Genomic DNA, 25,619 nt, shown 5'->3' with positions numbered 1-25,619 from the left:
CAGAGAAGCAAAAAAGCTGAGCATGCTCAGCTTAGATTGCCAATGTTTTCTTGTTTAGACGATTGCTACAGGATGGTACACAGGATAAGAAAGGAGAGGAAGGGTGGCAGGAGTGACTAGTGGGGGGCACCGTCGCTGCTGAGGTGGTTGGAGAGGTACTCGGTGAAGAGCGGGATGATGCGGTCCGGATCCAGTTGGCGGACCCTGTTGAGGTTGAGGAAGTTGCGTCGGATGCGCTGGAGGGTGGCGGTGGAGGTGTGGAGGGACGGGAGCTCGACGAAGCAGTCGGAGGCGTCTGTGTTCTTGATGCGGAGGGTGCCGAAGGCGTCGATCTGCTGGTAGGCGACGAGGTCGCTGACGACCTGGTTGGTGAGGCGGTCGAGCTGCTGGAGATAGTCTGCGGCGACTGCGGGCTTGAGGACGGTGGCGTGGTTTGGTTTCGGGGCCTTTTTCAGGGCGACGGCTTCCCAGATGCGGTCGAAGGGGAGCTCGGCCTCGTCGTGGGCGACGGAGATGAGCGGGGAGTCCCAGCGCTTGGCGCCGTCGGGCTCCTCGAAACGGGCGATCATCTGCGCCAGCAGGTCGTCCTGCCACGCGTGCTGGCGGTCTTCCCGGGCGGCGTTGAGCTCGAAGCACACGGCGGTGGGGCAGATGACCTGCACGAGACAGTTGGAGGTGGCTGCGGACTTGGCCTCGCAGAAGAGCTGGTAGCGGAAGCCCTTGTTGTACGACATGGAGTCGAGGATGACGATGTTGTTTTTCGAGATGTCTCTCTTGACGGCGGACATCTGCGCTGCCCGGGCAGCCTTCTCCGTGGCGGACTCGCGGTACATCTCGCGTCTGATGCCAAGCGAGTCGTCCGAGTGGAGGATCACTTTCATGTTGGCACCTTCTTCGTGCGGTGCCAGGGTGCTGATTCTGCTCTGCAGCTGCTCGGCGAGCCGCTGGGCCCACGTCGATTTCCCCGACGAGGGGAAGCCTGCGAAAAGAACTAAGGGCATGTCTGTGGAGGCTGCTTGTGTGTCTGATGTGGGGCGGAGACCTGCAGTGCACGGGGGGTAGAGGGCCCCGGGAACTGCAACGTCGGAGGAAAGATGTAGGAGACGATGGAGAGAAAGAGAAAAAAAAATTCCAGGAAAATGCGAAAATGCAAAAATGCGGCGGGGCAGAGGAGCTGAAAAAAAAAGTGACTGAAAAACCTCCACGGACGTCCGACACCTCCGTTCTTGTTATCAGAGCCGGCCCATCCTCGAAGCCAACCAGCCCAGCAGAAACACGCATGCCAGGACCACTGAAGAAAGACACGGCCGCCGCTGCGGCCAGCCTGGCGCAGACGGCAGCCCGGGCGTTCCAGCCGCGGCAGGAGTTCCCCGACTACCGGGTCGTGCTTGCGCAGCTCAAGGGCCACCAGACCAAGGCGCTCCACCGCATGGCGCAGCTGGCGCCGCAGATCAACCTCGTGGTGGAGCTGCGGGACGCCCGGGCGCCGCTCGCCACGGCCAACGTGCTGCTCGACAAGGTCTTCAAGGGCAAGGACAAGCTCATCGTGTACACGAAGAAGGACATGAGTCCCGTGAGCAGCCAGCTGCTGCAGCGCTGGCACGCCCCGCGTAACGAGAAGTGGCTCGCCATCGACTCCCGCAAGAACAGGGACGTTGCCCTCGTGCTCCGGGCGCTGCGCGAGAAGCACCGCTCGATGCTGCCGCCGCCGCCGTTGGGGCTCCGGCTCATGGTCGCCGGCATGCCCAACGTCGGCAAGTCCACGCTCGTGAACGAGCTCCGCCGCCACGGACTCGCCGCCGGAGGCGGCGGCGGCGCCGCCGGAGGCGATGAGCGCCGCTTCCGCAAGGTCGCCCGCACGGGGAACATGGCCGGCGTCACCCGCAACACCTCGGAGATCATCCGCATCTCCGCGGAGCCGGAGATGCTCCTCTACGACACCCCCGGCGTGCTGCTTCCCCAGGTCGACAGCGTCCGCACCATGCTTGCCCTCTACCTTGCCGGCACCGTCTCCGCCTCCTCCTCCTCCGACGGCGGCATCGACCCCGTCATCGCCACCGACTACCTCCTCTACATGATGAACCTCGCCGACCCCTCCGGCGCCGGCTACCGGCGCTACCTGCCGCACCCGACCAACGACGTCTACGAGCTCCTCGACGGCGTCGGCCGCCTCACAGGCAACCGCAACCGCCGCAAGATCGACGGCGGCAAGCTCCGTACCAACTACGTGGGCTGCGCCCTCGAGCTCGTCAAGGAGTTCCAGCAGGGGCGGCTCGGCCGCTGGTGTCTAGACGAGGCTGTCGTGCGCCAGCTGAGCCCGGACGCCTTCAGCGAGCAGGCTGCCGCCGAGCGCCGACGCGTCGACTCGCATCCCTCGCGGCTCGGCAAAACCCTCGACCCGGACGCCGCCGCCACCGCCACCGACGCGTCGGCGGCTGCTGCCAAGACCACCAAGGCCGCGCGCCGCCGCGAGAGGCTCGTCAAACAGAGCAACCAGCTTTTCACCGTGTGAGGGCGCGTTTCTCCGCGCCGGTGCACGGGTGGGACGGTGGCGCGGGACGAGGCGAGAGGATTGGGGCGTCTCCTTTTTTTTTTGCAAGACGGTGCACTGTGCCGGCCAGGGAGAGAGAGGGGGAGGCAGGTGGCAGGTGGCAGGTGGCAGGTGGCTCTGGTGCTGACACATGTGCAGTGCTCCTGTCGTCTTTGCGTAGGCTGGAAGGACGCAGACACCGACACCGACACAGGGCGGCAGAGACACAGCAAGCACCGCAGCCGTCCGTCCCCACCCCCTCCGTGCCCGTTCCCGCTGTTTATAGTTTGTCAGGCAGTAGCTTGCACCACACCTATACATACACACACCCCTAACACCCGCCCGCACGCACACCGACAGCGGACCGCCGACTTGCATGTGCACACGCCCTCACACCGATACAGCACACCGATAGCACAGCATTAGCCACCGATAGCACACCAGCACCTGAGCAGCAGCAGCGTACCCACCAAGCTACCCACCATGGACTCGATTCTAGACTTCTCGAGAGACTTGGACATCACGGCCTTGGACACCGTCGTGGAGACCTTCTACCGGGGCAAGGGCGAGGACCAGAAACAGGCCCAGATCATACTCACCAAGTTCCAGGACCACCCGGACGCGTGGACCCGGGCGGACCAGATCTTGCAGTTCGCCAGGGACACGGAAACCAAGTACATTGGCCTCTCGATCCTCAACAACCTCATCAAGACCAAGTGGAAGGCCTTGCCCGACGACCAGAGACTCGGCATCCGCAACTTCGTTGCCTCCATGATCATCTCCATGTGCGACAGCGACGACCAGTTCCAGTCGCAAAGAGCCCTCATAAACAAATGCGATCTCACCCTCGTCCAGATCGTCAAGCAGGACTGGCCCCAGAACTGGCCGAACTTCATCCCGGAAATCGTCCAGTCCAGTAAGGCCGGTTTCAACGTCTGCGAAAACAACATGATCATCTTGAAGCTTCTCTCCGAGGAGATCATCGACTTCTCCGCAGACCAGATGACCCAGGCAAAGGCCAGAAACTTGAAGACAAGCATGAGCAACGAGTTCCAGCAGATCTTCCAGCTCTGCTTCGAGGTCTTGGACAAGGCCAACAAACCCTCCCTCATCATCGCAACCTTGAACTGTCTATTGAAATACATCCACTGGATTCCCGCAGGTTACAACTTCGAAACAGAGTTGCTACCCCTATTGACAACTAAGTTCTTGCCCGTCGACACCTTCAAAAGTATCACCATCAAATGCTTGACTGAAGTCTCACAATTGATCGCCCCACAATACGACTCAAGATTCGTCAATATGTTCGGCCTCGCAATGGAAAGCATCCTGAAAATCATTCCTATCAACTTGGACTTGAAGAAAACCTACAAATACGCATCCTCCTCCGATCAAGAATTCATGCAAGACTTGGCAATGTTCTTGGTCACCTTCCTCTCTAACCATTTGACCCCTTTGGAACAGAACTTGCAATTGAGAGATTTGCTTTTGGCAGCCCATAAGTATCTGATTAACTTGTCAAGAATCGAAGAGAGAGAATTGTTCAAAACTTGTTTAGATTATTGGACTAAAACCGTTAGTGGCCTATATCTCGAAATTCAAAATTTACCTGTCCAAAATGCTTCAGCCTTAATGCAACTCCAGTACAGTGCAAGAGGTGGCGCTCCAAACCCTGAAGTGCTGAATAATAAAAACTTGCGTAAAGATATCTACTCCGAAATATTGTCGAGATTAAGAGTTGTGATGATCGAAAATATGGTCAGACCAGAAGAAGTTTTGATTGTCGAGAATGATGAAGGTGAAATTGTCCGAGAATTCGTCAAGGAGAGTGACACCATCCAATTGTATAAATCCATGAGAGAAGTTCTCGTCTACTTGACCCATTTGGACGTGAATGATACTGAATCAATCATGTCTGCCAAATTGGCTTCTCAAATAGATGGATCAGAATGGTCCTGGCATAACATAAATACCCTATGTTGGGCAATCGGTTCCATATCCGGTTCCATGGATGAAGAAAGAGAGAAAAGATTTCTTGTCCTAGTCATCAAGGACCTTTTGGCATTGACAGAGATGAAAAGAGGTAAAGACAACAAAGCTGTTGTTGCCTCAAATATAATGTATATTGTTGGTCAATACCCAAGATTCTTGAGAGCTCATTGGAAATTCCTAAAAACAGTCATTAATAAATTATTCGAATTCATGCATGAAACTCACGAAGGTGTTCAAGATATGGCATGTGACACTTTTATCAAGATCACCCAAAAGTGTAAGAGACACTTTGTGATCCAACAATCGGGCGAGAACAAACCTTTCATTGAGGAAATAATCGAAAACATTCAAGAAACAACCTCAGATTTACAACCTCAACAAGTTCATACATTCTACGAAGCTTGTGGAACGATCATCTCAGCTCAAAACTCAACACCGATCAGAGAGAAACTTTTATCAGATTTGATGAAATTACCTAACATTGCATGGTCAACAGTAGTCTCACAAGCAGGTGAAGACCCTGAGTTGTTGTCCAACCCTGAAATTGTGAAAATTATTGCCAATATCATTAAAACAAATGTCTCTGTCTGTTCCCCATTAGGACCAAGCTTCTATTCGCAGTTGGGCCTAATCTATGTCGACATGTTATCATTGTATAAAGCAGTTAGTTCATTGATTTCCTCCGCTGTCTCAACAGATGGACTGATTGCAACCAAAACTCCAAGGGTCAGAGGATGGAGAACAATCAAAAAGGAAATTTTGGTTCTACTGGAAACTTATATTTCAAAGGCTGACAATGGCCATGAAATAGTAAGAGACTTGGTTCCTAACTTATTGGCTGCAATTCTTGAAGATTACAAGACAAACGTTCCAGATGCTAGAGATGCAGAGGTGTTGAATTGTTTGTCAACTTTAGTTGAAAAAGTGGGTCCAATGATTCCAAATGAAATCGTTTTGATCTTGGCAAATGTCTTCGAATGTACTCTCGGTATGATCAACAGAGATTTTACTGAATATCCAGAACATAGAGTTGAGTTCTACAAGCTTTTGAGAGAAATTGATTTGAAAGGTTTCAACGCATTATTACAGTTCCCTCCTGAATCATTCCAAGCATTTATTGATGCCATCTTATGGGCGTTCAAGCACAACAATAGAGACGTTGAGAACTCAGGCTTAACCTTGTGCTATGAACTGTTACTGAATATAGAGAAATTGGGTCCAGAAAATCAGTTTGCAATTGGGTTCTACAGACACTATTACTTCCCAATAATAAGTGATGTCTTCTTTGTTTTGACAGATTCAGACCATAAAGCCGGCTTCAAGCTTCAAACCAAATTATTGGCGAAGATGTTAGAATTGGTTGTGAAACAAAAAATAAATGAAACCATATATCCACCTGATGCTGCACCAGCTGGAACCCCTAACGCTTTGTTCCTAAAGGAATACTTGGGTAACATGTTGATGAATGCATTCAACCAGTTACAAAAGGAACAAGTTTCGAACTTTTTACAAGTTCTCTTCAGCAGTTTCGATAATGAAGCTAAGTTTACAGGTATTTTGAGAGATTTCTTAGTCCAGATCAAAGAATATGGCGGAGATCCGACAGATTACCTGTTTGCCGAGGACAAAGAGGCTGAATTACTAGAAAAGCATAGATTGGCAAAGGAAAAGGCAAGTAAAGTCGGAGGTTTGTTAAAACCCTCTGAAATGGAAGACTGAGTATTCCTTTTTTCAAATCACCATTCAATTGTGTATAAAGTTTTATATAAATATATTTCCTAATAAGAAACCTAATAATAAACTGGAGTAGATTTATTATCCTTAATGCTTGACCCACTACTGCTAACCACGGGTAGGACTGAAATCTCGTGTATCGAGTCCTTCTAATCTTTCCCTCACGTTCTTGTGACTAACACTTCTTGATTTGAGCCTTGCCATATCGCTCCAATCAGGCCTTTCCACAAATGCATAATCCAATTCGATCGTCCTCCCTAAAATTTGAAACTTTTGATGCTTGTGGAGTTCCATAATTTCTTTAACGTCTTCAAGCTTTCGAAACTCTATGAATGCATACCCTTTAACATATCCTGTGCGCTTATCTAGATTCAAGTGCAGATTTACCACTCGGCAATACTCTTCAAATACGTCATAAATATGATCCTCAGATGTTTCTGGGTGTAGGTTGGTCATTGTTAGCACGTATCCTTCTATGGCTGTACAAAGTCAATAATTTTGGTAAAGTTAGTACATCTTCCTGAGAACGAAATGAAAAAAATCAGAAAGGAAACATACATTCGGCAACGAAAGCATCTTCGGCAGTACGTGGTTTTGACACACCTGCAATCTTCAAGTCTAACATTGGCTTTTCAAATTTATTCATGCCACTGAGCTGAATCAATCTGGTTACGGTTCTGAAAGTATAGAGTGATCGTCTCTAATCAGGGGGTTTTTTTATTTCTTGCTTCAGTGGTAAACGCGGAGGTGCATGATTTTAATGAAAAATTGGTGATGTTTTGATCTTGTAAGCTCAATCTCCAAACTGAATTTCCTGATACATTGGGCATATTGGTGGCGATGTCTAAAAAATGGGAACTCTTGGAACACGCCTGGACCCAGGTTTAAAGCTAGACTTGAATTTCACTAGTGAGTTTATTATCACAATTTTGGACAAAAAAACAGCTGCCCGAAAACGCATTCAAGTGTTACCTGATGAAATTATAAATGAATCCCCAGAGCTCAGCGCCATTATGGCAGAGGGAAATACTCATATTGTATCCATGAACGACAATCTGACGTTGACGCACGAGATTGTGCTGAGCAAGACCGTCTTCACGACGATATTCTTGGAGTCATATCAATATATTCACCGTGCAAAGGAACTTAGGCGAGAAGTAAACTTGGTCAACTATCAGGATATTAAGAAGGCAACATTTGGGTTATTGTTTGCTACATCATTAGACACCAGTGCTTTGAGGATGAACCTTGAGGTACTAGAGCTTAACAATTATGGGAAAGATGTTCTGTATGAAACTTACTTTCTCGTTGCGGGATATCTAACATGCAACTACGAAAAAACAAACAAATCTTCCTGCTTGTGGGAATATTTCAAGCGATTGCATGTGTGGCTTTATGATATTATTCCTGAAAAAAGTCATGGAGCTGGTGATATGGTTACTTTCATGGATGAGTGGGTATCTTGTGGGGGTAGGGAGTTGTTAATCGCTTTCTCGATCAAAACATGTCTAAGGTCTCTTGAACAACACCCTAGAAACTACTATGCTTGCAATTCCTTACGATTTTTTCTTTCCAAAGTTAATACGCTTGAGCTGAGAGAAAAGATTTTTAAAGAATTAATTGAATACGCCATGCAAAACCCGGGAGATTTCAGTTTATGGATGGTCATATGCAGCTCTGTTGTAGATTTGAAAACCAATGAATTTGCATCGTATAGAAGAGAATGGAAGCGCCACTCCAGGTTGGAGTCTAAGGAAAAGCAACAGGACTTGGGCAATTGCGAGAGACTTATCAATGAGTTATATGAAAAGATGAGGGATTTTGCTTTGGCAACCGGCTGCTACGGTGGGCTGCTAGCAGCCTTTGTACTTAATTTCAGATTAAACATATGGGACAACCTTGAATCAGAGATTGTAACGACGTTCAAGGATTTTGAAGCAGAACACAATGTGGAGATCAACACGAAGAGAAAGTGTCTGCGTGATTGCGCAACAGGCCAGAGAGTTGATTTAAAAAACGATTTACTGCTACGGGAGGATTTTAATCTTGCATTAAGCATGAAGAGAGCCTGGGAGGACGCCATTGCGATGAACATGCAGCGAAAAGATAGTTAGAGGGTTCTCGAAAAGGGTAAACTGTAGATCCATTTATATTTCGTATATCGATATAAATGCGGGCTATTGGTAAAATAAATGGAGAGGTAAACTTGAACGGAAATGTGTGGAAATGTGCATGATAAAAGCGTAAAAAAAATGGAACCGTAATGGGAGAGTAGGGAAGGTGGATGTGGGATGGAGGGGGAAAGAATAAGGTAGGAGTAAAAAAAATCAAACTAACGTGTAGCAAACCAGTCAGCTCAGGTTGCGTCGGGAGATGGAAAGGGTCGTGAGGTTGGCCGGTGACCATGAGAGAGAGATAAATTATGCGTGCTCCTTCAGTTTTTCGTAAGCTGGTATCTCAAATTTGTCATTGAACTGCTGTCCAGGAAGGAAGGGAGCAATCTCAAAAACATGTTCTTCCATTTTCTTGACGTCGTGCTTGGCTGCATCGTGTTTCAAGGCATGGTCTTTGTAAATGACAAACTCCAAATGCTCGTTACCAAATTCAGCAGTCTCTTCTATGGTCAACTTTCTGAACAACTTTGGCTGGAACTCCACTCCATCCTCAACTCTCTTTTTGGCAGCTTCTCTCTGTTCCTCTTCCACCTTGAACTTTTCATCTGTGGCGACGGTGTGGTTTCTCTCGGCCAAGGCGTCGGTCACCTTGAGCCACAACCTTCTACTTTCAAATTCTCCCTGCTCGGAAATGTCTCTGACCTTTGGTCTCAATGGCTTTGCCTTGAAGCAATCAAACAAGACGGAAGTCTTTTTGGTCTTAAGATCTTTAATCTCCATCACCTCGTTCCATTTCCCACTAATCTCGTACAGCTTTTCGTGCTCTTTCTCAATAGTACCTTGAATGGCGTTGTATGTTCCGGAGATCAAGCCCTTTGTTTTAAACTCAACGTCTGCCACGAGCGGGGAGCTGGAAACCTTGATGTACAAATGGTCGCCCAACTCAAACTTCAACCCTCCAAACAAGATGCCTCGAGCGTACATGTTTGGCTGTGATAGCGTGTACACCTCAGGTTGGCCTGTTTGCTTGTCGATCACGTTCAAGAGCGTCAACTTCGTCAAGCCGTTCATCATTGCCGCGGTGGAGTTGCCTAAGAATCTCGACATTGGTTCCACCAGTCCATCAATCCTGATCCCATGCTCGGGAATGATGTAGAAGTATGACGACTTTGGCGGGTGGTGGGACGTCTGCTCGGCCACGTAGAACGCCTGAGTGCCGTCCGGGAGGTCCCAGTAGCATGTGAAGTACTCGCCCAAGATCGGGTTCAACGGCTTCTTGACAGCCTGTGGAGCAATGTGCCAGCACGACATGTACCACTTCACTATAAGCAAAAACCGCTCTAGTGGGTCCTTTGTGTTGCTGGCCTCGATCAGGATGTCTGGCTGCTGAAGCTGGTTCGTCACTCTTTCGAGCATGGACTTTCTCTCAAGAATGAACGTCGGCAACGTGATTCTCGACAAGTCGCACCCCGGTCTTAGCTGGGAGATGATCCCCATGAGTATCGACTGGCCCTGGTCGTCGACCTCGTCGATGTCCTCCACGTTGACCGACGAGTCTCCCATCTCGGAAGACTTCGACGAATTGTGCGACGATGGCGGGTGGACAGCTTTCTCTCCTCTGCCTGTCGCAAACAAAAAAACAGTGGGTATATTTTTCTGTTAGTATTCGTGTTCTCTGGCTCCCTCTCCGCTGACGCTGACCTTCCATAGCGTCTCCGCTTGTGAGCTGTCCTCCGTGTCCGAGCTCCACCGCCGTCCGGGGAAATACATACCTAACAGCTTCGACTTCAATGAGTGCATTGTGACGCTGTGTCTGTGTCTGTGCCTTGTTGTTCTATCAAGCGGTGTTTTGCCTGACCTTTCTCTGCTGGCCAATGCCTCCCAGCACCACTGCAGTCCGGAACAAAAACGACGAGCCGGCTCCTGTTTGTTCCTCTTCTGCCCTCCCCCTCCTCCTGCCTCTGCCCTCCTGCCCTCTCTCCCTTACAGAAAGCGGAAAGCTCACCGCCCGGGGAAAACAGAACCAAAGCGGCCGACGCGTCGCTCCCGCACCCGGGGGTCGGGCTTATCGTAGCTCGGTGGTGATGATTGTAGTTACACGTTCTTCTATATAGTATAAAGGGCCTGCTTCTTCTTCTCTGCTATGCTATGCTATGGTTTGCTGGCACCTCCGGTCAGCTGGACATCGAGACGGTCCCGGTGACCTTCTCGCCGGGAGCGGAAGAGAAAGTGGAGGAGGCTGCGGCGAGGCCGCCGGCAGAACTGTTCGGAGTGGAGCTCACGCTCTCGCTGCCGCTCTCCACCATCTTGATCTTTTTGTTGATGCTGCCGTTCTTGTCGGTCTTGCGCTTTTTGGTCTTGGACGGACGACTTTCGGCGTCGCCGTAGACGTCGTTGGGCAGGTCCCAGAGCTTCACGTACTTGATGCTCAAAGAAAACACCTCCTTCTTGTAGAAGACCCAGTTCTTGCAGATTTGGTCGAATTCCGTGCATGGCACCTGGATGTTCATCTTCTTCTCCTTGCCCTTGAGGTCCAACTCCAAGCCGATGTAAAGCTTCATCAGATGCACAAAGTGCTTACCGCTCTTCTTGACCTCTTCTTCGAGCTTGACTGTGTCGGTGTCCTCGTCAATCTTCACCTCCTTGAGGTGCTCCTGCGCGTACTTCTCGCCGTCGAGCGTGCCGTAGAGCTGGCTTATTATCGACACCTGCTCCTCCGTGTCGCAGATGTACGACACCGTGAACGGCTTCACGTACGGGTGCGCCAAGACTATGCCCGTGATGTTTTCGATCTTCAACACTAGCAACCGGAGCTTCGACTCAACCATACCGCACCACTTGATATGGTCCTCATACTTGCCTCGTGTCGACGTTATCACCGTCAAGTAGTACTTGTAGCGATAGAAATAGTCGTGCTTGACAAACAGGTCGCTCCACGTCTTCTTTTCCTGCTGGATCTCGTTCATGATGCCCAACGCCCGCTTCATCTCCTGCATGATGATCTTCTGCGTCGAGGCAGTGATATTGTGCGTGGCACACATCGATGGGTAAGCAGGGGTAATCACAGGCATCCGATGGCCCTTGTCTTGTCCGTACAACTTGGGGTTCCAGATTCTCACCGGAAGTGGACCGTCCTCAATTGGCTTCAATAACACCGGCTGCGGCCACTTCCACTGAAGGTATATGTGGAAAAACTTGGAGACAATGACGGCACCAACGGCGTTTGGATACAACTGGCATATTCTAGCAACAAGCATTGCCCAGGCAACACCACCTGGGAAGCCAAACATGTTGGCGTAAATGGCCCTCCTCTGCGCCCAAAGCTTGATGGTTCGGAGAGCATGGCGGAAGACGGTTTTCTGCGGAACCAGCTGAAGGATTTGATCGGTCACTCTGGTCCCGTTCAAGGCCCTCAAGTCCTTGTCGTCAATGTTTCTCAACAAATTGTTGTCCTCTAGCGTGAGGTCGAGAGGCACCTGCGGTATGTCCAAGCGGCCGCAGAGCAAGTCGATGTCGACGCCGTCGAAAATCGTCTTGATGATCGGAACAAAGGCATCTGGCACAGGCTGAATCTTCTGCAGCTCTGGTCTCTTCTTGAGCATGTCGTAGAATACCGTGAAAAAGTCCTCTCTCGTCACATGCTTGGGCACGACTACAAGGGTGTCGATATCTGAGCCGGGTCCGTAGACCCCCAACCTGTACGAGCCGAACGTGAAGATCTTGCCTCCAGCGTCCTTCGCCATGCCCTCGCTCATGTTCTTCGTCCTCGAGACCGTGTACACAAAAGTCTGTGTCAACTGCTGCAAGATGGCCAACACCTTCCTCCTCTTCTCGGTCTCCACCTCGGACTCAAACGACTTCTGGTTACGCAACTCCTCAATCATCGAGTCGTTTAACGCGATCTCCGCCTTTGTCGGGCCCTCTGTAGATATCGGAGGAGTCACGCCGTACTGTCTTACAGATGCTGCACTCATTTTCCTTCTTTTTCTCTTCTTTTCGTTGTTTCAAAACTTGTCTACTAACTGTGCAGGTTCTCGCCAGAATTCTCTGTCAATCTTGCGAAATGCAAAAGTCTCTGTATATGAATGCTTCAGGCCAATTTCTGGCTTGTTGTTTCTTTCTCGTCTTGCGTTTGGCAGTCGCTGGATATGAGCAGACACTCCAAATCGGTTCACTTTTTCCTATTATCACAAACTGCTCAAATAACACTTTAGGAGCAGCAAAAACAGTTCAACACAGGATGAAAACGCGCCAGAATATCAGATGCACTAGTGGGGGTATTTTTCGCAGTTGTCGGCAATCGTGTCGATTAGCACCAAACCTTTCCGATAGGAAAACAACCAGCTCTGAGTCCACAGAGAACCGTCATCGAGCTCGAGCCACAAGGCACTTCGTCTTATTTTGGGTATATATTATTTTTTGGCATTTCCGCACTGCGATGTGTCGCCCAGCCAGCGGGCGAGCGTGCAAACTCCCTCAGTGAGAGAAACGCGTGGCGAGAGAGTAAAGGAAAAGAGAAAAGGAGAAAGGGAGGAGGGCGAACGCCATGGGTGGCAAGGCTTGTGTTGGTGCACAGGTGTTTTCGGAAAGTGCGTGCGATGTGTGCTTTGTTGTTGTGCTTATGTAATAACAAGCTCAAAGAGGATGTCACACAAATGATGACAAGGTTATCACAGCAGAAACAAGGTGTACATGGGTTTTACAAGGCTGACAGCAGAAGATGTTTCCAGCACGTGACATCTGTTGGGACTACATGGAAAATGCCAAAAATTGAAAGCACAGAAATGGTCCCTTGGCCCAGTTGGTTAAGGCGTGGTGCTAATAACGCCAAGATCAGCAGTTCGATCCTGCTAGGGACCATTCTTTATTACTGGGCGTGTGGCGTAGTTGGTAGCGCGTTCGCCTTGCAAGCGAAAGGTCATCGGTTCGACTCCGGTCTCGTCCATTATTACTTTTTGTTTTCGGTGATAAAGGTACAAAGTTTTTCTACAGTCTAATGTCTAGAGAAACACAACAGGCACCCCCCTTGCCTCATCCAGCTCGTTGTTGGAGGCCAGCGACACCTTGATAAACCGGTCCTCCATAAGCGGCTCGCACTCCAGGTATGCCTCAACAGGATCAACCGCTCGGAGGTCCACTTTCGGCACAACAAGGTTCCGAGAAACCTGCTCAAAGTAGATGCCACTCTTCTTTAAAATGCGTGTGTTCTGTGCTTTCAAAGCCTTCACAAACTCAGTATCCCGAGTATCTCCACAGACATGGATACTGACTATGGCCCCGTCAGAGGTCCCAGCGGAACAAACTTTGAGCAGCGAGTCTTTTCTCTGCTTTGCGTATTCAGGATAGCAGCTTATGCACCCGATTGCGCCATGTGTGCAATTAAAACTCGTGAATAGCACGCAGCTCGGAATATCCTTCCCCGTATAGTCCATGTTGAGGAGGAAAATGTTGCCCAAAAGATCGCCCGCAACAAACATATCTTCCGAGTACACGTCAAGAGCAGAAATCATGTTCCACTCGAAAACCTCGTGCATGCTCAATAACTTGTCGTCAATATCAAGTTTAGCCAAATACACGCCGAAGAACGGATCGACCAGCAACTTCAAACCCTTCTTCAAATCCCTTACCATTGAAACGGTGTTGATGGGCAAATTCAGCTTCTCACCTATCTTGATTATCTTCACCTGCAAGGACGACTTCTTGCTTTCCTCCTCCTCGTCCTTGTAGACCTGTAGACCGAGTCTGAAGCTGCAGCCCACCCCCCACAACGTAAATACCATTTTATTGGTTTGCTCTGCGCAATCGACTTTGGCTTTCAAGACTGAAATGGTCTTCAACTCCAACTCATCATTTTCTGCGTTAATAACCATCAATAAAATCTCTGTCCTTCTTCTCTGGAAAAACTCGTCGTCACTTTCATAATCATAGTCATTAGCACTCGTAGTGAGCACAAGGAATGACTTTTCAAGAGATCTTTCCACCTCCAAAATGTCGTTTCTGTGAAAATCGTTGTCGTCGGACTTAAATGTTTTAACATTGTTCAGTGGAACCATGCATGTTACTGAGACATTTTCCTCCATGTCATAGGTTGCAATGCAGCTGCCATCAGGGCGGTAGACATTGAGTCTCTCTATGGTCTCATGGCTCGATGAGGAGCTCATGTCATGCACTATTGCTTCGGTTAAGATAATAGTGAAGGGATCTATCACGATATGATCCTTCATTACTTCATTCGCCGAAGAAAGCTCCAAATGAGGAGATTTAAAACGTGCCAGTTGCAAATCACCACTGGTAAAACTTACATTTGAGTCGTTGTCTATTTTCAAATCTGTGATGGGCAAGCTCAAACTATGTTGCATTTTCGTTGGCAGGGAGCTGATATCTCCAGGTGAAAAAGACGCTATCTGTCCATGTTTACTGACAATCAGAAACGAGTCTTTCTCGGGGAAGAAGAAAATCTCGTCTGGCTGGAAAGGACTGCTGAAATCATGGACCTCTTTGATATCCCATTTCCTAAAGATGAGCGTGTTCTGCATACCGCTGTCTTCGATGAGTACCTTGCTTCTTGTTCTCAAAGAAGAAGTGTCATAAGGGATGTACTCGTAGTCTAGTTCGACCACATAGTACTCCAAAGAAGCAGTCACCAGCATGATGGTTTTGTCGTCCAGCAAAGCGTAGGACTTAAAGAAACTGTTCCTTCCGCTGTCGACAAACAAGTCTTGTTTCAAGCACCTTCGGTCCCCGTCAAGTTCGACAGCGGAGGTTCCGTCAACTGCTGGTTGGAAGTCCTTGACCATGGACATATCTGAACAACCGTAAATCATGTGGTATGTGTCGTAGATGAGCATCACGAACTTGTTCATCGGTATAATCAGGTTCGGGTACGTGTCGCCGGCCGGAAGTCGGGTCTGCAACTCCAAACCGCCACCCTGACGCGTGGACAGTTTGTAAAAGCTCAACTCGTAGTCCAACCTCTTATTTCGCAATAGAAGCACCAGCGACCACACCGGGTCATCGTTTGCGTCCCTGCTGTGCAGCACCTCCACGTCAATGATCATGTCGTCGTCCACCGCATACACCTCCGGGGTGCCGAAAACCTTGTACTTGCCGATCGCCGCCAACTCGGGGTTCTTCCGCACGTGCGGCGGGATCTTGTTAATGGACGCCAGGCGGAACAGCTCCTTCTTCGACGGCTTGAGCTCGAGCACCACCACAAACCGGCGGCAGGAATGGACGACTATGAACCGGCCCGTTTCGTCCACCCTGATGAAACACTTCTGCGCCACGACCACCTTCTTCCTGGCCGCGTCGTCAACAGCCACCTTGTTCCGCAGGAGAGAGTCTGTAAGCTTGAAATGCTGGACCACAATGAGGTCCAGTGTCTTTCCGCTGCCGCCGCTGCCGCCGCTCAGCGACAACACGTACAACTCGTTGATCTCCGTGAGAACAACCAACCAGTGCGTCTGCAGACCTGCCGGGAGGACCGTGTTAAACGCTACAATTCTATTCAGCGTGCGGAACGACGCCACAGTCTCTGCCGCCGTCGATGAGACAACAATATGCCCAGGGTAGAACGAAACCAACAGACTGACCTCCGGTTCCAGCACCGGAACGAAGCAGGAGCCGAGACAGGGACCCCGGAACTCAGAGTTTTCATCCGGCGTTAAGGACTTCTCGAGCTCAACCAGAACTGCAGCCATAGGAACACCACACCAGAAGGTCTTTCTACCCTTTTCCAACACCTTTAAGCCGTGAAGAGTAGGTACACCATTGGAGCTGGACGTGATCCTTCTAAGATCAGAAACATGTCGACTCCCCGGATTATTACGTCAGCATTATTTTACCAAACGGTGCACGGAAGCCCAAGCCAGGAAAAACTCTTCCCCACTCAGCGAGAAAGAGAGAGCGGGAGAGCAGAGAAGAGAGAGGCACATACGGACAAGGAGGCAGGAAGAAGGTGGTTAAAGGCAGCTCAGCGCAGAAAGGAGCAGTGGCAGGTCATACCAGAGACATCCAGACACAGACAAACATCCACGAGCACGATGTTGGCTAGATCCTTCTTAAAGAACACCACCAGATGCACGCTAGCCTCGACGAGAGCGTTCCACATCTCGGCGCCAGCCAAGGTCGACGTGGACGCAGAAGTCAAGTGCCGTGAGCTGCTAGATAAGCTTCCTACCTTCGAGTTTCTCTTCCAGAACGAGGACGGGTCGAAGAGAACGCCATCCGATACCGAGTTGAAGACCATTGCATACTTGAACACCTACTCGAAGGAGAGAAAGCTGTCTCTCTTTGAGCAGTTGTTTACCTTCCCTAAGCGGTACGAGGACCTGTACCTGAAGAACGACGCCGACCTCTACAAGTTGAAGGCGTCGTCGGGACTCATCATTGACAAGATCCCTTACGAGGACACGGCCACGGGCGAGATCAAGTGGAAGGTTGTCAGAGACGGCGAGGAGAAGGAGGGGTGGGAGAACCTGGCGCACATCCTCTTTGTTCCTGCGTTCGTCTTCCTTGCGGTCAGCGTCTTCTTCAGAGACGACATGGACATCACCGAATGGGCCAAGAGAGAGTTGCTCTACAGAGTCAAGGCCAAGGCCCAGGACGAAAACGACACAGCGGTCTTGGACACCTTCAAGAAATACGGTGACGACCCAACAAGCTACAAGTTCGACCTCGCCGGCTTCGACAAGAACGACGACGTCATTGTGGAGAGAATCCTCTCCGGCGAGTACGACAAGTTGGCCAAGTTGAAGGTGAAACAGGCCAAGGTCGACGCTTAGATTCCGCCCGTTCGCTTAGCCACCACCTCACTTTTCCATCCATTCATATTCCATTTCTTCTGCCAGTTTTTATCTCCCCTTTTTTACTTCTTGTTACAGCCGACGACAGCACGGCTCTCTGGAGCTGCTTCTGTCCTCCCCCATCCATAATCCCTATATAAACACTTATTTATTTGTCAAATTTTGCAAACTCAGACTGTGCCAGACCCGGCTCACTACTGGCCCTCCTCCGCCCCTTGGCGCGCATCTGCCAAATCGGAGAGATGTTCACGCTACTTGCCTGGCCTCCACGACGCCAGCAAGAGAGCACGGTGCTGGATGACACTTCACTTCTCCTGCGGAGGCGTGCCATTGCGTAGTCGTGTCGTTTCGCCCTCCTGCAACTAACCTGCCCCCTTACCGTGTGCCAGCAACAGCACTTGTCCGACACATAGCGACACAAAGAACGGTGAAGAACTCGACCCCCCAGAAAGACCCGTTGTGCAGTACAGTCAGTCTCCCTGCAAAAAGACCCTCTACACACTATATTCATACTCGTTTGCCCTTGCTCCGCCTAACCCTAAACGAGCAGCAATAACCAGAGAACACCAGTCTGGAACAGAACCAACGTCTAACAGCAACACGCAATGTCACCATCTTCTCCTGTGATCAAAGCAGAGCCCTTCCCTGCCCCTCCTTCGAGTCCTGAAAAATTAGCTCTCTCCCCAACGACATCCCATGCCCAAGACAAGGGCCACAGGCGTAGAAGATCGTCGTCCTTGATCTCCAAAGTCGAGCCGGAAACGTTTGAAACGAAGCAGGACCAGGACGTCATGGACAACATGAACGCCAACTGGGTGCACTTCAAAGGCGCATGGATCATTCATATTGTCGTGATCATGATGTTGAAGTTCTTCTACGATTTGATGCCTATATTCAGCAATGAGGTGAGCTGGACCTTGACCAACGTGACCTACGTCATCGGGTCCTACATAATGTTCCACCAGGTCAAGGGCACGCCATTCGATTTCAACAACGGCGCGTTTGACAACTTGAACATGTGGGAACAAATCGACAACGGGGCCCAGTTCACCCCTGTCAAGAAGTTTTTGTTGGGCGTTCCAATCTGCTTGTTCTTGATATCCACACACTACTCCAACTACGATCTCACCTTGTTTGTCATAAATTTGATTGCATGCTTGATTGTGGTGATTCCAAAGTTGCCTTCGAGTCATAGACTCAGAATCAACATTCCGTACATCACTGACCAACAGATTGTCCAGGGAATATAATAGTTATCACAGTACAAGCTGATAATCTAATTGTGCCACGATTATATCATAATAATACAGTCACCATAATACAACCTACTTTAATCTAATCGAACCTAATATTGCGTCCTTATCATCTCAACAAGATCGATTAACATATAGTACAATGCATTACATTACAAAATAGGAAGCAACAATCATTATAAAAGATAAAGATACTCGAAGGTATCCATATCAATCACCCCTGTTGAGCTCTTCGGCTCCAACAGCTCTTATCCGACCTGATCTACTCAAATGTTTTTTATTCCTCTCCCCTTCCTCTTCTTCTCCTACTAGTTTTATTTCTCAGGTTTTGATTTCATTTCTTTTTAATGATGCAGCCTTCCCTCTTCACGAGCAAGGCCTTCATTTGGTCAACCTCTTATTTAGTTAACAAATTAGTTTGTCGAATTATGTGTAGCAAACAAACAATTAAATACAGTAAGTGTCATTTAGTTAGCAACATTCTCTTGCACTTTTTTCTTTTTCCAGCGTACAAACTTCCTCAAGCTGCCTATACGAATTTCCAGCTCCGAAACAGTGCAATTGAAAAGATCCCTCAAAACAACCGGCTGAAACATGTCATCGTCTTCACTAAGCTTCCATTCGTTCAAATACTCCTGCAGCAAATGCCATTCCTTGGCATTCCAATCGGAGTTGTACGGTAGCTTGTGAATTTCATGTATCAGTCTTCTCAAATTTTTCCGATGCTGGCTAGGATTAATTTTCGCCTTCACCTTTCCCGGACCTCTCCTTCCTGGTTCCGCTTTCCCCACCTTCTTAGACGAGGACGTTCGTAGACCTGTTACGTTGGTGTCTTTTTTTATCATTTTCCTCTTGCTTTCAATAAAATCCTTGACCTTTTGTATGGCTATCTCAGCCTCCGACTTGTTAGAAGAAGAGGAGGTAGATATGTTGACCACCTCCTCATCAGAAGACCCCGAGCTGTTGTGTTTGTGGGTACTCTTGTCAAGGGAATTACCGCTCAATCCACTACCACTGTGATCCTTTTGAAAGCTAGTAACCTTTTCCTCCTTGTTTGCAATGCTTGTCCCATTTCTTGAAGGCAATCGCACGGGAGATAATGACCTCGAATTGGCCAGCTGCTTGTCAAAAAACTCAAGGTTGAATTCTCCCAGTTCGATGTTGTTGTTTCCTTCCCTGGGTGGTGCTGTCGAACCGTGGTTCGGCTTTGCCTGAACAAGTCTCTTCTTGGGAGAAGACATCGCCAAGTTATCTAACTCTTCCCATTCAATGTTCTCCATTTTAACAGCTACTATAGGCGCTCTTTCTTCAACTCCAATGACTCCTCTTGACCCCTTGTGTACAGCTTTACTGGACGAAACCCTTATCTAGGTGCAACTCTCTTTCATTCATGCCGCAAAGCGTGTTTCCCCGGGTAAGCTGGTTCGTCCAAAAGCAGTAATTTAAGCGAGACCTTTTTTTTCCCTGCTTTTTTTTTGAATTTTTTTTTTGTGATAACTGAAAATTTTTTTCTTTCAATTTATATCATCTTCCTTCTACTTGTTGATGTCTGAACATATACCTCGGTAAATTGCGTTGAAACCAGCATTGACTTGAACTGCAATGGCTACCGGAAAGACAGAGAAGGCACGTCGTCAAAGACAGGGGGATCTCAGAGATGGTAACCTCCGTGTCAAGGGTGAGAATTTCTACAGAGATGCAAAGAAGGTCAAACATCTGAACATGTATAAATCCGGAGGTGCAGTCCGTAATGCTAAAGGTGAGGTCATAAAAGCTGCCTATTTACAAGACACGAAAACACCTACCGCCAGAGTTGATCCAAACAGAAGGTGGTTTGGAAACACCAGAGTCATTGCTCAAGATGCATTGTCTCACTTTAGAGATGCAATGGCCGACAAACAACACGACACTTACTCTGTGCTTTTGAAGAGAAATAAGTTGCCAATGTCTTTGCTAGACGAAAAGGATGCCACCGAATCTCCTAGTGCAAAAATCTTAGAAACTGAGACTTACGCTAGTACGTTTGGTCCTAAGGCCCAGAGAAAGAAATCCAACATTGCAGCATCCTCGTTAGAAGAATTGGCTGATATCACCAGCAAGGATAATGAGAAATTCGAAGAGGAGCAGATATTGAAACCAACTCTCGGGTTGATGGGCGGAGTGGACACCGACGACTACACGGCCGAAGCCAAAGAATACATTTTCTCCAAGGGTCAGTCGAAGAGAATCTGGAATGAGTTGTACAAGGTCATTGACTCTTCCGATGTCATTATCCATGTGTTGGATGCAAGAGATCCATTAGGAACAAGGTGTACTTCAGTTGAACAATATGTCCAAAAGGAATGTCCTCACAAGCATTTGATCTATGTATTGAACAAGTGTGATTTAGTCCCAACGTGGGTTGCCGTAAGTATCACAATGAAATATTCACAAGTTGCTAACATTTTTTTTCCCATGAAGGAACAGTTTTATTCATTAGTCCCAAAGATTTTGTCAGGATATTCTATTGAGTGACGTCTTATTATGTCACTCCTCTATATATAGTCTGTCTGTTACATCTTTGGAAGAGCAAGATCGTCGCCCGGCCATCTTCCCGTTTTGGGTTCTTTTGGCCACTGATGCCTCGTTTTGAGACGTCATCCTAGACGCATCGTGAAATCTATGAGTTGAACCTAGAGCAGTGTTTTCTTTTGGAAAATTTCTACCATCTCTTTGTTCGTAGTAAGAAATCACACACCCAAAATTTTAACTTTAAGATAATGAGTGAACTGTTTTGACTGGAGATCAATGTCCACTGACCAATATCCAAGTAACCAATACTAACATCAAATTTCCATTTATTGTTTTCTCTTTTTTCCGTAAAGGCTGCCTGGGTTAAACATTTATCCAAAGATTACCCAACATTGGCGTTCCACGCCTCGATTACCAACTCCTTTGGTAAGGGTTCATTAATCCAGTTACTTCGACAATTCTCAGTTCTTCACAAGGACAGAAAGCAAATTTCCGTTGGGTTCATTGGATATCCAAACACTGGTAAGTCCAGTATCATCAACACTTTGAGACGTAAGAAGGTCTGCCAGGTCGCTCCAATTCCTGGTGAAACAAAGGTCTGGCAGTACATCACATTGATGAAAAGAATCTTTTTGATTGACTGTCCAGGTATTGTTCCACCGTCAACTAAGGACTCGCAGTCCGATATTTTATTCAGAGGTGTGGTCAGAGTCGAACATGTTTCCCACCCAGAACAGTACATACCCGACCTACTAGCCAAGTGCCAGAGGAAGCATTTGGAGAGAACGTACGAGATAAGCGGTTGGAAGGACTCCGAGGACTTCATAGAAATCTTAGCCAGAAAGACAGGTAAGCTCCTTCGCGGTGCCGAACCAGACGAGACTGGTGTTGCAAGACAGGTCATTCAGGACTTTAACCGTGGAAAGATCCCTTGGTTTGTTCCTCCTCCTGAGGATACTGAAGTCAGAACAGGCGATGACAAGAAGGCCCACCACAAGAGAAAGAGAGCCGAAAGGGAAGCAGCTGCATTGGCGGCTGAACAAGAAGAATACAACGATGAAGTTGAGGATCTCGAAAAGGCTGAAGGTTCAGCTTCAGAAGAGGCCGAGGACGCCAAGGAAGAGGAACGTCCGACTAAGAAGGCCAAGGTGTGATCTAGGTCCGACCCCATTCCACCTCTCTTTCACTTCATTTTCACTTCTGTCGCCGCTACATTCGCAATGTTCAACCTTTGCCGTTCTGTTTTGCTAATCTTATCTATATTATAACATGTAAATTATCTCTTTCATATTTACAGTATCAATTAACCCATTCTTTCGACGCATATGAACCTACCCTCTATCGTTATCTCCTATCTTGGCTTGAAGATCACAGATGCTTTTTTTGATCGATTGACCCAGCCAAAGTGTTGCAAAGACCGGAATTGGTCATTTTCAGGAAACACTGTGGTTCAGCAATGGTCTAACAGCAATTCACCTGTCCTTAAGCCTGATTATTCTGCTATCACAAAGGTATTGCAACTGGATTCGTCTAATGCCTTTGCCCAAGCCCTTAGATTCTGTGATCCTATGCTTACGTAACGTAATAGGTGCTTTCTGTGTTAAGGGCGAAAGCAGGGAGAAGGTGAGGAAATTGGACGGGAATAAATGAGCGTTGGACGACAAGGACAGCATAGAGAGATCACAAACAAGGTAGGGGAGACAGCAGGGCGTGAAACAGCTGCAAAAACAAATCAGTATGCAAGGCCAACCCCAACATACCCTGTCGGCGCAACAACAGCAGCAACTACGATTGTTATCACTGCTACAGCAGCAGCAACAGCAGCAGGAAAGCCAGAACAGCACGAACAGCAATAACAATAGCGGTAATAGTAGTGGGAACTCCAACCAGGTTCAGAAAGGGAACACGCCTGCAAATCAGCAGATACCACTGTCGATGTTGCTTTCTCCACAGCTCCAAAATAGAAGTTTGCAGCAACAAGCTCTGGCGGCTCTCCAACAATCAACCCAACAGGCGGCGCAGTCTCAGCAGTCTCAAGCCCAGCCCCAATCACAAGCACAAGCACAATCGCAATTACAAGCACAGGCCCAATCCCAGGCTCAACCTTCGAACTTACAACATTCGCAGCAACTTTTTCAACAGCTCCAACTCCAACAACAAGAGCTCTTGACCGCCAGAAGATTGCAAGCTCAGGGCCAAGTTCCCGGCCAGAATCAAAACTCTGTTGTTGGTGCGGCACAGAATGTGAATCAACCGGCTTTGACTCCTAATACAAATCCTAATCTCAATCTCAACTCGGTTGACCCTAATGTAACTAACCAAGCTCAGAAAATCTTGTCATTACCACAACTACAACAATTCCAACAGCAGCAACAACAAGCAAATACATCCACTCCACCGAGCCTATCACAGCAAGAGGACTCTAACTCTCTTCAGTTATTACAGAGATATCAGTATCAAATGATGGTCAGAGAAGTTTGGAAAGACAATCTGGAAAGTGAGCTTGTTGTTATTAGACAGCTTGCAGAGAGATATAACCATATTTTCCTATCAACTGAATTTGCAGGAATAATTGCTAGACCAATAGGATCATTCAGATCAACAAAAGATTACCACTATCAAACTATGAGATCCAATGCAGACCTACTAAATTTGATACAAATTGGTATCACCTTGTGTGATAAAGATGGTAAGAGACCGGAGGATGTTCCTTCAACATGGCAGTTCAATTTTACTTTCGACCTCGAGAAAGAAATGTTCAACAAAGAATCTATTGAACTGCTAACAAACACAGGTGTGAATTTTGACAAACTGAAAAAGAGTGGAATTGACAGGTTTGAGTTTGCACAATCCTTAATCGACAGTGGATTATGTCTTTTGGATAATGTCACATGGGTTAGTTTCCACGCAGGCTACGATTTTGGGTTTTTGATCTCTCTGATGATCAATAAAGAGATGTCGTCAAGTGAAACTGAGTTCGACAATATCATGGTAAAATACTTCTCTAACTTTTATGACATCAAACTAATCTCAAGCTTGAACTCCATTGGAAGTTATAAAAATGGCGTTACATTAGAAAGTTTGGGTGATGATTTAGGGTTTAATAGATTACTTAATATGAGCAACTTGACTCAAGTTGGAGGCCAGTCGTTACTAACTTACCTTTGCTTTTGGGAACTAAAGAGATTAAGCAATCTTGCCGAATTTGAGGAATTGAAGAACCAAATATTCGGTTTGAATGATGATGGTACTTTCAAGAAGCATGCGCTTTCAAATAATCTGGTCGGTGCAGCAACAGCCAACCAATCCTCATCATTAGATGGCCAAGGCCAAGCAATTACGATGGATGGCGAATTGAATCATGATTCCACCCAATCACAACAACAGCCAGGTCAACCGATGTTACAGCCTTTACAACTGCTGTTCCAACAACAACAGCAACACAATTCTACAAATACTCCTACCTCCACTGCCACTGTTAATACAACTACAAGCAATGGAAATCAAGCTACTGAATCGACGTCTAATGCAAACGTGAACCAGGTACCACATCTTCAAGCCCAGCACCTACTTTCGAGAAATAGCAATTCACAGGCATCACAGAATCAAGGTCAAAATGACCTCCAAAGGCAGGCCGCCAAACAGGGTCAACTTCCAAGTGCAAATACAGGAGTCAATCCAAACCAGCAGTACTTTTCTAATATGAACAACATGAATGTGAATAACATCAACAATATGAACAATCTGAATAATATCAATATGAGTAATATGGCTGGTGGGGGCATGAATATGAATGGAATCAATTCCAATGGCATCAACGGTCCTAACAATATCAATAGTGGGATCAATGGGATGCACATAAATGGCATGAACATGGCTAACATGAGCGGCATGAATGGAATGAACGGTATGAGCGGTATTAATGGTATTAATGGTATGAACGGCATCAATAATGTGAATGGCATGAACAACATGAACAACATGAGTAACATGAACAGCATGAACAATATGAATACTATGAATACCTTGAATGCTTTGAACGGGATGAACGGGATGAACAACATGAATAACATGAACAACATGAGCAACATGAACAACATGAACAACATGAACAACATGAACAACATGAACAACATGGACAACATGAGCAACATGAGCGGCATCAACAGCATGAATGGTATGAACAACATGAACGGCATGAACAATATGAACAATATGAACATGAACGGCATGAACAACCTCAATAATATGAACATGAACATTGCTGGCGTGAATGGCATGAACAACATGGGAAGCATGAACAACATGAACAACATGAACAACATGTCGAACATGAATAACATGAATAGCATGGTCAATGTCCAAAATGGCATCACTGGGGCCAATAATGGTCAACCTGGCGGTCTCAACGGAGACGCCAAAAGCATGGTTTCTCCTAGAATGATGTTTGTGAACCGTTGAAACCTCCCCTTTTTATTTTAGACTCGTGTATAACTGATCCACCTTTGTGGCAATCACATTTTCACCTTGTAACCTTTGTCACCTTGTAACCTTCTTCACTTTGATCTGGTTCATTCTTGTTCTGCCACCCCGCTGCCCGTGCCAGCAAGAGGAGCGCTCCTCGATTTTTCGAGACGAGGAAGTTTCTGAGTGGCAAGAGGAGGTGGGTGGTGTTCTGTAA

At 47.7% G+C, this 25,619-nt stretch overlaps 13 protein-coding genes and 2 non-coding genes across 15 annotated transcripts; 9 read left to right on the top strand and 6 right to left on the bottom strand.

Annotated features, from left to right (window-relative positions):
• Window positions 1-116: 116 nt before the first annotated feature.
• On the bottom strand, window positions 117-1,001 carry PICMEDRAFT_74113 (hypothetical protein; the record flags this gene model as incomplete). Its single annotated transcript, XM_019164680.1, has 1 exon — window positions 117-1,001. The coding sequence occupies one exon, from the start codon at window positions 999-1,001 to the stop codon at window positions 117-119; it is 885 nt and encodes a 294-aa protein (XP_019016462.1).
• Window positions 1,002-1,279: 278 nt separating this feature from the next.
• On the top strand, window positions 1,280-2,512 carry PICMEDRAFT_36428 (hypothetical protein; the record flags this gene model as incomplete). Its single annotated transcript, XM_019163005.1, has 1 exon — window positions 1,280-2,512. One exon carries the CDS (start codon window positions 1,280-1,282, stop codon window positions 2,510-2,512), a length of 1,233 nt encoding a protein of 410 aa, XP_019016461.1.
• Window positions 2,513-3,013: 501 nt separating this feature from the next.
• On the top strand, window positions 3,014-6,241 carry PICMEDRAFT_74111 (hypothetical protein; the record flags this gene model as incomplete). The annotated part of the gene is made up of 1 exon (XM_019164679.1): window positions 3,014-6,241. One exon carries the CDS (start codon window positions 3,014-3,016, stop codon window positions 6,239-6,241), a length of 3,228 nt encoding a protein of 1,075 aa, XP_019016460.1.
• Window positions 6,200-6,889, bottom strand: PICMEDRAFT_17811 (hypothetical protein). The gene has a single exon (XM_019161757.1). It carries the CDS (start codon window positions 6,710-6,712, stop codon window positions 6,365-6,367), a length of 348 nt encoding a protein of 115 aa, XP_019016459.1. The 5' UTR covers window positions 6,713-6,889; the 3' UTR covers window positions 6,200-6,364.
• Window positions 6,675-8,523, top strand: PICMEDRAFT_170574 (hypothetical protein). Its single transcript, XM_019161445.1, has one exon. It carries the CDS (start codon window positions 7,108-7,110, stop codon window positions 8,368-8,370), a length of 1,263 nt encoding a protein of 420 aa, XP_019016458.1. The 5' UTR covers window positions 6,675-7,107; the 3' UTR covers window positions 8,371-8,523.
• On the bottom strand, window positions 8,450-10,266 carry PICMEDRAFT_17808 (hypothetical protein). The gene is made up of 2 exons (XM_019161756.1): window positions 10,143-10,266; window positions 8,450-9,992 (listed from the first exon to the last, which is right to left on the bottom strand). Exons 1-2 carry the CDS (start codon window positions 10,168-10,170, stop codon window positions 8,677-8,679), a joined length of 1,344 nt encoding a protein of 447 aa, XP_019016457.1. The 5' UTR covers window positions 10,171-10,266; the 3' UTR covers window positions 8,450-8,676.
• A 177-nt stretch (window positions 10,267-10,443) lies between these two features.
• PICMEDRAFT_17807 (hypothetical protein) lies at window positions 10,444-12,751 on the bottom strand. Its single transcript, XM_019161755.1, has one exon. It carries the CDS (start codon window positions 12,342-12,344, stop codon window positions 10,545-10,547), a length of 1,800 nt encoding a protein of 599 aa, XP_019016456.1. The 5' UTR covers window positions 12,345-12,751; the 3' UTR covers window positions 10,444-10,544.
• A 405-nt stretch (window positions 12,752-13,156) lies between these two features.
• On the top strand, window positions 13,157-13,230 carry PICMEDRAFT_t116. The gene has a single exon. It is a non-coding gene; the product is annotated as a tRNA-Ile (tRNA).
• Window positions 13,231-13,242: 12 nt separating this feature from the next.
• Window positions 13,243-13,315, top strand: PICMEDRAFT_t117. The gene has a single exon. It is a non-coding gene; the product is annotated as a tRNA-Ala (tRNA).
• PICMEDRAFT_17806 (hypothetical protein) lies at window positions 13,301-16,086 on the bottom strand. Its single transcript, XM_019161754.1, has one exon. It carries the CDS (start codon window positions 16,068-16,070, stop codon window positions 13,371-13,373), a length of 2,700 nt encoding a protein of 899 aa, XP_019016455.1. The 5' UTR covers window positions 16,071-16,086; the 3' UTR covers window positions 13,301-13,370.
• A 238-nt stretch (window positions 16,087-16,324) lies between these two features.
• PICMEDRAFT_17805 (hypothetical protein) lies at window positions 16,325-17,268 on the top strand. The gene has a single exon (XM_019161753.1). The coding sequence runs from the start codon at window positions 16,413-16,415 to the stop codon at window positions 17,151-17,153; it is 741 nt and encodes a 246-aa protein (XP_019016454.1). The 5' UTR covers window positions 16,325-16,412; the 3' UTR covers window positions 17,154-17,268.
• Window positions 17,269-17,403: 135 nt separating this feature from the next.
• On the top strand, window positions 17,404-18,895 carry PICMEDRAFT_17802 (hypothetical protein). The gene has a single exon (XM_019161751.1). The coding sequence runs from the start codon at window positions 17,780-17,782 to the stop codon at window positions 18,422-18,424; it is 645 nt and encodes a 214-aa protein (XP_019016453.1). The 5' UTR covers window positions 17,404-17,779; the 3' UTR covers window positions 18,425-18,895.
• PICMEDRAFT_64960 (hypothetical protein) lies at window positions 18,895-19,707 on the bottom strand (the record flags this gene model as incomplete). Its single annotated transcript, XM_019163483.1, has 1 exon — window positions 18,895-19,707. One exon carries the CDS (start codon window positions 19,705-19,707, stop codon window positions 18,895-18,897), a length of 813 nt encoding a protein of 270 aa, XP_019016452.1.
• Window positions 19,708-19,978: 271 nt separating this feature from the next.
• On the top strand, window positions 19,979-22,409 carry PICMEDRAFT_17800 (hypothetical protein). The gene is made up of 2 exons (XM_019161750.1): window positions 19,979-20,833; window positions 21,292-22,409. The coding sequence occupies exons 1-2, from the start codon at window positions 20,030-20,032 to the stop codon at window positions 22,090-22,092; spliced, it is 1,605 nt and encodes a 534-aa protein (XP_019016451.1). The 5' UTR covers window positions 19,979-20,029; the 3' UTR covers window positions 22,093-22,409.
• On the top strand, window positions 22,393-25,545 carry PICMEDRAFT_17799 (hypothetical protein). Its single transcript, XM_019161747.1, has one exon. The coding sequence runs from the start codon at window positions 22,676-22,678 to the stop codon at window positions 25,397-25,399; it is 2,724 nt and encodes a 907-aa protein (XP_019016450.1). The 5' UTR covers window positions 22,393-22,675; the 3' UTR covers window positions 25,400-25,545.
• The last annotated feature ends 74 nt before the right edge of the window (window positions 25,546-25,619 follow it).

Source organism: Pichia membranifaciens (assembly GCF_001661235.1).
Source record: "Pichia membranifaciens NRRL Y-2026 unplaced genomic scaffold PICMEscaffold_5, whole genome shotgun sequence".
In the NCBI taxonomy this organism is placed as follows: Eukaryota; Fungi; Ascomycota; class Pichiomycetes; order Pichiales; family Pichiaceae; genus Pichia; species Pichia membranifaciens.
Note: the sequence above shows the minus strand (reverse complement) of the source record. Positions and strands in the feature narration are given on the sequence as shown.

Bases quoted from the DNA above. Each gene is read 5' to 3' on its own strand.
- PICMEDRAFT_17808 (XM_019161756.1), bottom strand. From the start codon at position 10,170: ATGCACTCATTGAAGTCGAAGCTGTTAG. The intron at 9,993-10,142 runs GTATGTATTTCC...TGTTTGCGACAG, and splicing joins ATTGAAGTCGAAGCTGTTAG to GCAGAGGAGAGAAAGCTGTC.
- PICMEDRAFT_17802 (XM_019161751.1), top strand. From the start codon at position 17,780: ATGTCACCATCTTCTCCTGTGATCAAAGCAGAGCCCTTCCCTGCCCCT.
- PICMEDRAFT_17799 (XM_019161747.1), top strand. From the start codon at position 22,676: ATGCAAGGCCAACCCCAACATACCCTGTCGGCGCAACAACAGCAGCAA.
- PICMEDRAFT_17806 (XM_019161754.1), bottom strand. From the start codon at position 16,070: ATGGCTGCAGTTCTGGTTGAGCTCGAGAAGTCCTTAACGCCGGATGAA.
- PICMEDRAFT_170574 (XM_019161445.1), top strand. From the start codon at position 7,108: ATGGGAACTCTTGGAACACGCCTGGACCCAGGTTTAAAGCTAGACTTG.
- PICMEDRAFT_17811 (XM_019161757.1), bottom strand. From the start codon at position 6,712: ATGACCAACCTACACCCAGAAACATCTGAGGATCATATTTATGACGTA.
- PICMEDRAFT_17805 (XM_019161753.1), top strand. From the start codon at position 16,413: ATGTTGGCTAGATCCTTCTTAAAGAACACCACCAGATGCACGCTAGCC.
- PICMEDRAFT_17800 (XM_019161750.1), top strand. From the start codon at position 20,030: ATGGCTACCGGAAAGACAGAGAAGGCACGTCGTCAAAGACAGGGGGAT. The intron at 20,834-21,291 runs GTAAGTATCACA...TTTTCCGTAAAG, and splicing joins TAGTCCCAACGTGGGTTGCC to GCTGCCTGGGTTAAACATTT.
- PICMEDRAFT_17807 (XM_019161755.1), bottom strand. From the start codon at position 12,344: ATGAGTGCAGCATCTGTAAGACAGTACGGCGTGACTCCTCCGATATCT.